This window comes from Varanus komodoensis, unplaced genomic scaffold (assembly GCF_004798865.1).
Source record: "Varanus komodoensis strain SLA01 unplaced genomic scaffold, ASM479886v1 scaffold181, whole genome shotgun sequence".
Lineage (NCBI taxonomy): Eukaryota > Metazoa > Chordata > Lepidosauria > Squamata > Varanidae > Varanus > Varanus komodoensis.
Window position 1 is genome coordinate 39,217 of NW_025335530.1, and position 13,109 is coordinate 52,325.

General features: G+C 49.6%; 1 protein-coding gene across 1 annotated transcript; it reads left to right on the forward strand.

Moving 5' to 3' along the window:
- The first annotated feature begins 300 nt into the window (after positions 1-300).
- On the forward strand, positions 301-5,695 carry LOC123021733 (heart- and neural crest derivatives-expressed protein 2). Its single transcript, XM_044426776.1, has 2 exons — positions 301-1,258; positions 5,271-5,695. Exons 1-2 carry the CDS (start codon positions 659-661, stop codon positions 5,367-5,369), a joined length of 699 nt encoding a protein of 232 aa, XP_044282711.1. The 5' UTR covers positions 301-658; the 3' UTR covers positions 5,370-5,695.
- Positions 5,696-13,109: the final 7,414 nt, after the last annotated feature.

Consider the following 13,109-nt stretch of genomic DNA (forward strand, 5'->3'; position numbering starts at 1 on the left):
TTTCCTCCATTCCTCTCTTTTTGCCCCTTTTCGTCACCACCATCTTCTTCACAGTCGTCATCATCCTTCTCAGCAGCTCCTCCATAGGAATAGAAAGTTTCGGATTTCCCCGAGGGGTGGACTCTGTGGGTTCTAGTCCCCCACGCTAAGCCAGGGGAAAATGCTGGGATCTTTCATGATATAACGAGCGAGCGAGTCGCTTCCCGTGCAGGGAGCAGAAGCAAGTGGACAGACCTTGGGGAAACGGTTCGGCCGAGTGGGGGCTTGCGGAGAAAATGCAGGTGTAAGTAAACATCCCTCCCTCCGCGCCCACTTATTTCGCCCTCCCCCCATCAAAGCCGAGAAGAAGCAAAGCAAGGACAGCCAGTGAAGCTCGAACCTATCCGTGGGGGGAGGGCTCCTCTTTTGAGGGAGGGGGGCTGCGCCCCCTGCCCTGGCTGGATTGGGTGGTTACTTCCAGCTTCAGCCCGCTCCTGCTGCTCCGCATGAGTGCCGAGGGAGGCCCTGATCCTGCCCTCGGAGGGCTCCGGGGACTCTGCAGCGCCCACCCCATGGCGACCGCCCTGTGCTAAGGCCAGCCGAAGGCGGGGGCCCGTCTTCTCGGGAGCTGAGATCCAGGGGACAGGATCGGGGGTGGTGGGCGGCCGGGGGCCCGGCGATGAGCCTGGTGGGGGGCTTCCCCCACCATCCGGTGGTCCACCATGAGGGCTACCCGTTCGCCGCCGCCGCCGCCGCCGCTGCCGCCGCCGCCGCCGCCAGTCGCTGCAGCCACGAGGAGAACCCCTACTTCCACGGCTGGCTGATCAGCAGCCACCCCTCGGAGATGTCTCCGCCCGACTACAGCATGGCGCTCTCCTACAGCCCCGAGTACGCCAACGGCGCGGCGGGCCTGGAGCACCCGCACCACTACGTGGGCGGCGTGCCGCCCCCGGGCAGCGGCGGCGGGCCGCCGGGCTTGGGGGGCGGCGGCGGCGGCGGCGGCGGCCCCCGGCCGGTCAAGCGCCGCGGCACGGCCAACCGCAAGGAGCGGCGCAGGACTCAGAGCATCAACAGCGCCTTCGCCGAGCTGCGCGAGTGCATCCCCAACGTGCCGGCGGACACGAAGCTCTCCAAGATCAAGACGCTGCGCCTGGCCACCAGCTACATCGCCTACCTCATGGACCTGCTGGCCAAGGACGACGCCAACGGCGAGGCCGAGGCCTTCAAGGCCGAGATCAAGAAGACCGACGTCAAGGAGGACAAGAGGAAGAAGGAGCTGGTCAGTAGTGCTCGCCGCCGCCGCCCGCCGCCGCCGCCGCCGCCGCCGGTCCGGGGAGGGTGGCGCGAGGAGGAGCGGGGAGGGCGCGCGGCGCGCAGCCCCCGACGCCGGGGACGGGTAGGCCGGCCTCCTCCAGGGCGCGCCGCAGGGACTCGGGCCGCCGTCCTCCGAGCCTGGGAGACCGAGCGCAGCCCTGGAGGTGCGCCCCGGGACCGCAGGGGACGGGCTGTTCCTCCCCGCGGCTGGGCCCGCCTCCGTCCGGTGGGGAACGCGCGGCGGAGCTGCCAGGGCAGGTCCCGGGCGCGCGGGACAGGGCCCCACGCGGGAAAGGAGCCGCGGGTGGGGGAGGCGAAGCGACGGGGATGGCTTATCCCATTTCGCGGCCGGTGAAGGAAGGCCCTGGAGCATCCACGGCGGCCGGGATCTTCCACTGCCGAGCTAGAACTCGCGTTTGGCGCTCGGGCTTGTTGCACGGAAAAGCAGCGTCTAAGCGCTCCTCGCTGGAACCGAGTTCCGCGGACCGGAGCCGTGTGAACTGAACGAGTGCCAAGCCCTCGAGGAGCGTGCAGCTTCGCTCACGGGGGGACGTTTAATGTGAGAGGGGCTGTGTTGGGACACTGATTTCAGCCGGCCTTATTTCCAGGGAAGTATTCTAAAGGCAGTGGAGTCCCCGGCCTCCCACACTCCCGTTTAAACACGACCTCTTGTCCCAGAAATCCCATTACTTTCCCCAGAACCGAGCTGGGGTTCTGTCCAGTAGTGCTCTGTCCGACGCGTAATTTGCTTTCGCAGCGACCTTTCGGTCCGCATGTTTCTAGATGGAAGGACAATAGGTTTGGGAACTAGTCGATTCTAGATACATAGTCACGCCCCTCTATTTGAAAGGAAGGTCTACTATACCGCTCATTATTAATATTATCATTGTTATTAATAATCATTAATCAGAAAGTATAGGGAAGGCCTCAGGGGGCGGTATCAAAGGAAGAAGTTTATATCCGTCCCCTGCGCCTTCACCATTTGCTGTATAAACTGCAGGGGCCCTTCGAAAAATACTGAATTGGTGAATTTCCCCACTGAGTTTAGTGCAGTTTGTTTTCGTTTGAGGCTTTCTTGGGGTACGCATGATCTTGGAAATTAAACCTCGTTCATTGACGGTGAACGCGCTCCTATTTCGAAGGAAGAGCTTTTAGGATCGCTGCAGCCATGAAGGCATTATAGGCAGGGATCCACGCAACAAACATTAGGTCAAGTAAGACCGAAGCAGTCCCGGAGCGTCCTTGCCCATCTCGATCCTAAACGCGCTTCCAGGGAATCTCAAGGAAATGCAAAGAGGCCTGCTTAAAGAGGAATCTCCTGGCGGTGGGGATGGGGGCGGAGAGAGAAACTCTTTGTGATCCGAGTGGCTGCGGTCTTGGGAGTGGGAAGACAACCGGCCGTTCTCGCTCTTGTTTCGGCCCGTGGATGTCAACGACAAACATTCATGCCCGATTAAATTCATGGATTTCGCTCTTACCCAGTCTCGGGTCGGACCGGAAATGTCCTCGCTCCAGTCCGTGGATGAAGCTGTCAGTTTTACAGTCCACAACTCACAAATTTCGCAGCGCTGCCTTTAAAATCAAAAGGAAAGGAACGCCTTGTAATGAGGGAGTCGTGGATTGATCCCCCAGTCGGCAAAGCCCCGCAGAGATCCTGAGTTCCGTCCAAAAACTTGCGGGGGGGGGCTATGAATCGTCTCAAAAGGCATTTTCTGGGATAGGGGAGGGGTAAGCAGTCCCACAACATCAGTGGCATTTCAGTGACGCAATCCCAGACTGCAGACCCAGTTGCAAGATTTCGGATTTATGACACCGGCCGGTGTGTTCGGGTTTCTTCTTCCTCGCCGCTGAAATCTGCAAATCATGTGTTGCAGTACTGAGGGCTTTGCTAAACCCTAGTTACACATTCGCGCAGAAGCATTCAGATCCAATAGATCTGATCTCAACTCAATTCCAACGATCACCCCTTTTCGGAGATAATCCAGGGACCTCGATTCTCTCCGTGTGCGCACCAGTTCGCTTAATGCAGGATACAGTCTACCGTTCAAATGCCTGTTAAGGGGCGGCCCCTTCCTCTACCAATAATTCAAAATATCCGACCTTTTATCTTCTTGGAAGCCAAGAATTAACCTACAGAGTAAAACCTAATTAATCACATGGGGAAACCAGGTTATAATAACCTCAAATTTTCTGCTGATGTTCTTCCTTAAATATGTTTGAGAAGGATGACTGGGAAGACAATATTCTCTGCAGGACTTTGAATCTCAATTCGCATTAGAATGGTTAATCATGCGAACAATCCTGAACTCAAACACTCGGAATACATTTTCTTTTCCCAACTAAACCTCCACACATTTTTTCAGGCAGTGAGATTAAGCCTTAGGAAGTATCTTCCATTGAAAACAATGGGCTATTTGGAAATGCAATAGTGCAATGTGTGACCGTAGGAAAGGTGGAGCACTGTAGACTGGGGTCAAAAAGAATCTGAGTATATACTATACACAAAAAGAAAAAGATCCCACCGAACTAAGGAAAGGAACTAAGATTATTTTGGGGCTCAAATCCCACTCATATGCAATATTATTCAATGGATATTGTAAGGCTGCAGTCCTCTGCATGTTGAAACAGAAAAAAGGCCCTACATTTCCCGGCATAGCTTGCACCCTATACCTGTTTGGGCTCAGTCCGTGAAGTTTGGGCCCTAAACCTGTTAAGCTAGGTCCAAAACCCATGGAATGTGGTTTCCGAGGCAGAAGTGTTTATGATCGGGGCGCCGCAATTTTTTCAGGGATCTGCCTTGGAGTAAGCCTTTTATACCCTGCTCAACCATCCATTCTTTAATTTGTGGCGTTGAGGGTGGTGGTACAGACTTGGAACAGACTTTCTTGGACAAGCAGGAAGGCTGCAGGAGGGGCTTCCTGTGCTCTTAGAGGGGAATCCCCCGCCCATTAAGCCCCCGCCATCCCAAGCTTCCAAAGATTTATTCTTAGTCATGATCTAGCCATTTACAATCAGCTTGGCTAAGCATATGGAGCTCGTGTATCCACAAAGTTATAGAAATCAGTTTTCTATGCAGTGTTTGTGTGAATAATATACAGATGTGCTGCGAGGAGGGCGGGAATGACTGCATGGATGCGAAGTAAAATGGGAAGGGAAATTGCATGTTGACTCAGGCGTGTGTTCCACAATACATGCATTTCATAGCAAGAGTCACAGGGAATTTGTCTGAACCTGCCATTCGGAGAAATTATACAGTCCCTCTACAATATGTTTCCGTAGATGCTTTTGTTTTTAAGGGGAGGTGTTGGTGAGTCATCGTGCGTGTGTTTGTGTGTGTACACGCATGAGTGCGCGCACACACACAATATGAGCGGGCGGCTCGGTTGATGCTCTGTTTGGCTCAGACCTGCGGCTCTATCATGCCGGTTCTGAAATCGCTTAACCCGGAGCCGTGGGCATACCCCTCATAACGAGAGGGAGGGAGAACCCAGAGCTTCGCTTTCCAAGGCACTTCGCTCTTCGTGATCCGCTTCAGAGAGCCATCCCGCTTGCCATCTACCTCCACGTTGACGCGGAAGTTCCCCTGGGTTCAGTGCTCTGTACTCCGGGGTATGTGGTCCTACCGCAGCGCCAAGCGCTTTGCGAATCAGCCCAGGCTCGTTCAGAAGGTGCAAGACTGCGTAAGACTGAAAAGCTTTTGTGTAAGACTGAAAAGCCCCCTCCCCACAGGGCGCACACGCCGCTTTGCGGGCGCCTGCAGCCGGAGAGAGTTAGGCAAAGCCTGCGGTTCGATCTACGGTCGGGAGGCCTCAGCGAGAGCTGGGCAGTCCTGAACTACGCGCGAAGCGGCTCCAGAAGTGAGCGAGGCATGTTTCCCTGCCTTGTGCCCCGAAGGTGAGGCTGGCGGGAGGAGGTGACCCAGAAACCGCAGGGCGATAATCTCTTTGTTTCTCCTCTTCGCCTCCTTTCCCAAACAGAACGAAATTCTGAAAAGCACAGTTAGCAGCAGTGACAAGAAAACCAAAGGGAGAACTGGCTGGCCGCAGCACGTGTGGGCTTTGGAGCTCAAGCAGTGAGAGCGCGGCGAGGACTGGAGGAAATAATGTCTTGGAGGACGCTGGAACTTCAGGAGAGGTTGCTGAGCTGGGGACATCTTTTATTTCTTGTTTGGAATCGTCTGGTTTATTTATGTGCAATTTCCCTCCCCTAGTCTCCCCTTTCAAAATGTGGATCTTTGGAAGAAAAGCATTCCATATTTGAATATATGAAGAGGAAAACTCCGGCGTGGTAAGGGATCGTGTGGTCTCGCTAGTTATTTTCCCCCTCCCATGAATGTTATTTTGCTTTGTTTGTATAGAACACACGGGACGAAATAATAATAATAATAATAATCTTGAAGGCATTAGTGTGTTATGTGAAGTGTATATGTTTAATACTTGCCCTGTTGGATGAACATGTGGATGGGAAGCTCAGATCAAAACAGTCCCGTCCCGCCCCCGCCCCCGCCCCCCCCCCCGCCTATCCCTCCCCGAGATTGCTGTGTCTTGCGCTGAGATGGGACTTCATTGTTCTGCCTTTTCCTTGTGGTCGCTCAATGGTCGGAAGAGATTGTTCGAACAGCTCTTTGTTAATGTGCACTTCGGTCCTCCCTAAGGAAGCAAAACCTAAAATTAAAATAATAATTATAATAATCCGTGGAGTTGAATTAATATTGAAAGGTGTAAATGCTGTAAGTATTCAATAAACCACTGTGTGTTTGGGTTTTTTTTTTTTTACTAAATGCAAATCTGACGCTTTATGTCTCAAAAAAATTTTTTAAACACAATCTCTCCGAGAGACAGAGACAGAGAGGTTGTGGTATGCATAATATTTGGAGGGGAATGATCAAGGTGACATCTAAAAGGTGATCCTTTGGAGGGCTACCTGGGAAAGGACCCTGAACTCTGTAGCGCTTTCGTTGCTCATCTATTCTGAGTGCAGGTTCTCCCCGGGGAAGCAAAAGAGAACTTTCTTTACCGTTTCGAAGCGGAAGGAGCGATAAAGAAGTGGGGTGTCATTTCTGAGATTTTTGGCTTTCCTCTTAACCAGGGATTCTTCATAGAAATCCCACTGAAATCAAGGGGTCCGGAGCGTTCGCATTCGGCTGAACGCTGCTTCTTCGTGTCTAAATGCAGCAGTAGTTTGCGCTGGAGCGAGTCAGAGACGAGCTTTGCATTGTTTTCTCTGTCGGGGAATGAGGAGGGAAAGAGAGAAGGAGCCAGAGAGACGGTCTCTTTTTCCAGAAGCCCTAGCCATTTACAGTGAGCTTCTCAAGGTGTTTGGCTGTGAAAGAGGGAGGGAACTGTGGACGGAAGCTAACGTGACACGTACTTCATACTTACTGGATCCACTGTTTTCGCTGCGTCTTATACTCGGGATATTGCAGAAAGCCGTAAGAAGCGGACTCCAACCTGGACCCGCCCTAGCGCTTTGGCTGGGGCAGGCCAAAGACACTCGCAAGCCTTGGTAGAAGTGATTATGTAACAAGTAATTTTGCCTCCTCGAGTACGAAGCAGAGAACAAGGCGAGGGATTTAGGGAAGGGATGGGGGATGGGTTGGGGAGAGATGCAAGATTTACAGTGAGGTATAGTGACCTCACCGAGTTCGCCCAAACTCGCTCGGGTTGCAGTCTTCCAACTCGCAGGAAGAAGTATTCAATCAATAAATACATGGCTTTAAAGGAGAAACTACTCTGGCAAAGGAATGCGAGTTAGACTGGTGGAAACTCCGAACCTAACCCTGATGGGTGGAGTAGACACCCCTCCAGGTCTATCGGTCTCCCCGCCTCCCTTGAATCTGACTAAGGCTTCGATCGCGTTTGTTTCTTAAGCGAAGCCGCTTCGGAAAGGACGTGGACTGCGTTTGGACTGAAGGGTTAGGACGGACCCGTTCTAGGATCGCTTAGTTTGAATTATCTCCCCTGGGTGGGGGTGTGCGCGCGCGCAACAGATCTTTCTTAAGCCAATTTCTTTATATTTCCTAAGCCTAGGGATTCAGCATGTAATGTATCGATTGATAAGGCGGATACTGATCGATGCTTATCTTTTTATCGCTCGATTGAGCACTAACGGCATCTTGGGGCTGCCGGAGTGAGGTCGAAGCCACCCCTGGTTTGCAAGGAGTCCAGCTGGCCCCGAGGAAGCTCGGTGGGGTCTCAGTCGGGTTAAGAGAGAAGATTTTTCATCTGTCCTTTCTCTCAAACTCGCTTTCATGTAGCGAGCACGCCGGACTCGCTGCCTAAATGGGACGGCATCCAGGTTGGGCGCCCGCCCCCTTTTGAGTGGCTTGCTCCAGCCGGGCCAGAGGGCTCTGACCACGAGAGAAGGTAGATCTCCAGCTGCCCATAAAAAGATAAGCACGCTCTTGTACAGCGCTGCCCAGGCCTCCCTGACAACAGGGAGGTTGCGAGGTTAGAACAACCAGGCCAACATGATGTGCCCTCTTCCCGTCTCGGGGTCAGGCGGCTTGGGCCGGGCTGGCCCGGGTCGCTGTGTTTACAGGCACGCCTGCCTTCGAAAGGACACCCCCTTTTCCAAAGTTTTCCTTCTAGTTCCCGCTGCTGAGGAGGTGGATACAATCCCTCCACCGCACACACCAGTAGCTTTCTGTGAATGATTATCATGTTATCAGATTTCTAAGTTCTTCTCTGGCTAGAGAAAGAAATGACTCCAGATCGCACAACTACTGAGGGGTTGTATCCAATGCTAGTCCTGCTTAGAGGAGACCCATTCATTGTGTAAGCCTGGCAGTAAGGCCTAGGGGAAGGTTGCTACCTTGTGCCTGAGGAGACTTGCACAGGATCGCCCTTTGGATTAGATTAACATTGGATGCAAGGCTAACCCCTCCTCCATTGTGGCTTGTTTGTGTCTGTTCCTAGTTTCCTGGCACAGACCCCAACTGCACAAGTTTTTCTTGTGCAATCAGTGTACTGTATTTTTATTCTTCGAAAAATGCAACTCTTTTATACAGTGCTGTAGAAGAGCCAAGTTTATGTCCAAGATTTGTAGTGTTTAGAGGAGATTTGATTTTTGTTTTGGTGGTTTTTATGTCTTTTTCTTTTTTGGAAGGAAGAAATATTTCCCAATTTAGCAAAGAAAAGAGATCTCTCCCACACTTATTTCCTACTCAAACTCTCCTTCTTAAGCAGCAGATACAACTGAAACCTGCACAAAGTTAATTTACACTCCCTCGACCCAGGTTTTCCCTCACTCCGTGGTTCACAGGCACCCTCCACCATGCCGCCATTCCAAACTTAATTTGGTGGGATTAAGGCTCAGGGCCATCCTGGGGAAAGACTTCCAAGAATTGGCAGAGGGGCCAATAATTCAATAGTGTGGGTAAGGCAGCTGAGACATCAGTGTGAGAACAGGTTCTGTCCTTGATTCAGGTTTGCATACAGGAAAAACTGAAATATACTATAGAATCCAAAAGGGACCAAAATGGGGGATTGGTAATTTGGGGGCTGCAGTCCTGGGATCACTTAAATGCGGAACAGCAACTTGGGTAATAATGATGAAATTGATGGACTGACTTCTTAGTAAGCGCTGATACTGGTTGAGTTACTGCACCATGCAGCAAATAAAGCTGCCAATGCTAAGAAAATTGTTCTGCTAATGTGTTTTAAAGCATTTTAGGGCACAAGCCTGTGCCTGTTTAGGCAGAAAAATAGTCCTACATCTCTTGCAGGGGAATGCTAGAAGTTGTAGGACTTTTTCTGCCTAAGCAGAGGTAGCATTACACCCTAAAGGACACAATCCTGTGCAAGTTTATATAGAAAAAAGGCCTACAACTCCCGGTGCAAGTGACTTGGTTGTGCTGGGAGTTCCAGGCCTTTTTCTGTCTAAACTCTCAAGATTGTGCCCTAAAGTCTTTGATGGGACCAGACCCTTAGATTTGTTCCTCAGATGTTGAGATACCATTCCCTTGTCCCCCACAAACCCTAACAACCATTGGGTGAAAGAAGAGCTGGCTGATTTCCAAGTAAGCATAACTTAGGATCTCAGCCTCAATAAGCAGACATTGGGTGGTGAATGGCTGGCTGGCGTTGCCCCATTCCCACACACAAGATGATCAATAGGGCTTTTGGCTTTTAAATATTCCCCCACCCCCCCGCACCCGACCCACTGAAAGGTGATGGCGGGCAGGCTAAGAGAGCTAGGAGAGAGCATGAACGGGGGAGAGGGGGAGGGGAGGGGGAAAGATCCTTTTTAATTGCTCGGTAATGGGGCTGTTGCTATTTTCTCAGGAGCAATCATTCCTGGAGCTAAATCGCAAGAGCCCTAGACAGGCCGGAGCCGACAAAAATGTAGCTTTTGACGTTAAAAGCTAAATGGGGAAGCGGGGCGGTGGAAGGTAAATTGATGGCCGATTGGGATGTCAGCAGCCCTGGCCCCAGATCGCCGGGCTGGAGCGGAGAGCCTGATAAGGCCTCTCCGCTCTCGGGAGCGCGGCCCTCTCGGCCGGCGACTCGCTGGGAACCGGGCTGGCCTGGCAGAGAGAGACGCGGCTCTTCTCCGCTCCCCCCGCCGCCCTCCCAGCGCTCTATCTGCAGAGTTCCTGCTGAGGTCAGGCCTGAACTTCTCAGTCGCCTTATCCGCAACCCCTCCCCGTGTTCCCCTTCCCCCCCGATAACCGCTCCGCAGCGAGCAAGAGAGGGGCCAAGAGCAGGATCTCGCTCTCTTCTCGCCTCCTGGCTGGTGCTAATGGCTAAAAGGCTGCAGCAGCTATTTGGTTAGGTAATCCGAGAGGGAAATTAATGAATGAGAGAGGAGAATTTCCTACAGCTGCCTTGGAGGAAAAATGGCCTCGAGGAAAGCACGAAGAGCTTGCACTAAAGCAACTTCTGCAAACCTAAAGAGTCTGTCCTATCGGTGTGATAGGCCGGCTTGAATCGTTTTTGTAGTGAGCATACAAAATATTGGGCTCGATCCCCAGCGAGGACGATTCTATAGTGGGGGGGGGGGGGGGGTGTCTGGCTTAATCAGTGCTTTGTTTTCCAGTAAATCCTTTGTTTTGGGGATCAGTACCCCTACCAGACTGTGACCCTGATATCATGGGTTGGATCCTGGGTTTTACTCATGCTTAAGAATAAGTTCCCTTGAGTTCAGTGGGTACGTTCTGAATCTGGATCCAAACCTGGATTCCTAGCTTCACTTTTAGAGTAGCGAGTTACATCAAAATGTATGTGGTTTTCTTTCTCACTGGAGACTGTACTTGTACACATAATTCCCTGGGAGTGAATCCCATTGAACGTAACAGGTGTAACTTCTGAGTAGACATTCATAGGATTGTGTTGTAAATATGATTTGGAAGAGATACCTAACCACAATCTTACTGGAAGTCTTAGCTGATATTATCTACTGTCAGTTGTCATTTAAGGAGTGTATATAGGCCAGTGTGATTATGTTGCTGTTATTGCTAACTGGCTTGGCATCAGAAGTCCTTCTTGGTTTTACTGCAAATTACTCAGAGACCTCCTAGTACAGCCAGATCCATCTATCTCCTGCCCACGCTTGCTATAGGTCTACACTCATACATTTGAGAGCAAGCTTTCTAGTGAACATGCATTATGTTCAGGTTGTGCACCAGTTATTTGAAAGCAACAAAATTGTCCAAGTGGGAATTCCAAGCAATGCATTTTGCTCATGACCAAAGATTTGCAAGAACTTAGCACATTCCCCTCTATTAAATAATATGCAGATATTCATAAGTGTTCTATAATTTGGGAAGGTATTAGGGAGCTATATCTTTGTTTTCCAAATGGGATCCTGCTTTGTCTTCTTTGAGTGAGCAAGAGTCATGGGGGGGGGGGCGGGTTGTATAATTTTCTCAGGAATAAGGAACAGGGCCTTATTTTTTACTATTCTTGGAACTGTACAGACCTAGCAAACAATATTATTTTCTTTACTTGCAGCATTGCACTCTTTGCTTAAAGGGAAACGTTTTTAAATGATTTTAAGGCTGTTATGCTATCTACACTTCCGTGGGAATAAGACCCATTGGTTTCTGAGAGGTTCCAAGCTGTACACAAGACAGTTCCATCACTGGACATACTGACCCTAAAAGGTAGTACTTGAAAGAATTAGGTTTTGGGGTTGATTTCAGTAGGTCTCCTTCTCCCTTAGCTGAAGGTGGAGTGGCTTGTCATATTTGGAGCAGTTCCTTACAGTATCTTATTTTAAATGGACAATCTGAACTGTCTGAGACTAACTGGTTTGTGGATTGCCGTTAGGCACTCCAATCCTATGCACTTTTGTTTGGAAATTAACTTCTTTTGATTTCTGGTCTTCACTTACTCATATTTTCAGTATGGGGTGTTACTCTTTTATAGCTTCAGTGGTGCTGCTGTGAATTTTAGGAGGTGACAGTGAAATTCATGAATTCGTGTAGCATAGACATTCGGTTGGGATCTGAAATTCTACTTTGCCGGAAGTAGATTCCACTGGAATATCTCAAAAATATAATGTGGGATAACAGGCTTGCTGGGTGGGGAGAAAGACATTTTGCCTTTCTGCTTTTAGCTCAAGGCGCAGAGATCTACATCAATTTCTTGACAGATTAACTAGAAAGTAAGAATCTTCAAAATGCAAATTGTTTGTCTGTTTAGAAAGGTCAGGTGATTTTTAATAACCAGTTTTAACTTCATACATATGATGCAGTTGAAATTGGAAGACTTGATTTACCATAAAGTTGTGTATGTGTGTGGTAGGCATATTAGCCACAATCTAGCAAAATTCAGTAGGAGAGTTAAGAATACACATGACACTGAATTTCTATACATATTTGCTAGAGAATAAGTCCAATTGAACAAAGTGGGATTTTCTTCCAAATGTGTATTTGGATCCCTCCCATGGTAATAACAGTGCTGAAAAGTACGTAATTTGGGTTACATTGAGCCCATTTGATTTTTCAAACGCAGGACTTAGATAAATATACAGATAGAGAAATGTCCACAGATTTCTATTTCAATCTTACCATTTATCCTCCCTCAGGGATCCTACCTTTTCACAGCTTGGATCAGAATACTGAGAAGCCAAAATACCAGGGCTTAATTGAATTTATGTTGGTCTTAAGACTTTCATGAGTAACTTAAAAGCAAGCATGTTTAAGATGAAAATGCCAACATATAATTCCACGTATCTTAAACTTCTGCCAAATGCATCTGTTTGGAAAAAGTGTCTTTTTGCTTCTAAAAAGACTTCCTGGCAAAAAGACACTTCAAGTGTATATAAGTACACAATTATGTTGATCCACTTGCCTGTTTGCATCCAGGTACTTCAGCACAGGTATTAGTAGTAGTCATTCCACTGCTGATACTTATCAATCCTTCCCTTTCTCAATATATAGAATAACATTTTTACTGGTCTCAACAAGGCTTACTTTCAAGTAAGCAGACACATGTACTGAGCCTATCGGGTACACGTGATCGTTTATACAGGTAAATAAATAATCATGCAACAGATTCTCTGATACAAATAATCTCCTGTACTAAAATCCCTTAAAATTGTTTACGTCAGTATTGAAACCAATGGCGAGGGCGTGCGCGTGTGCACTTATAGCTTCCCACCGGCTATATGTATCGAAAGCTTATTTTGCCATCAGTTTAATCCACGCAAGCCTCTAGATCCTAAAGGAATTTCCCCCATGCAGATTCCAAAATCTGTTTCCCTGTTAGATGGCCAGAGAAACAGAAAAGGAAGTATTTCAATGCCTCTCCCCTCCCCCACCGCGCGAATGCACTCAAACAGCAGATGGCGTTAGAAAGAAGTTAGAAATC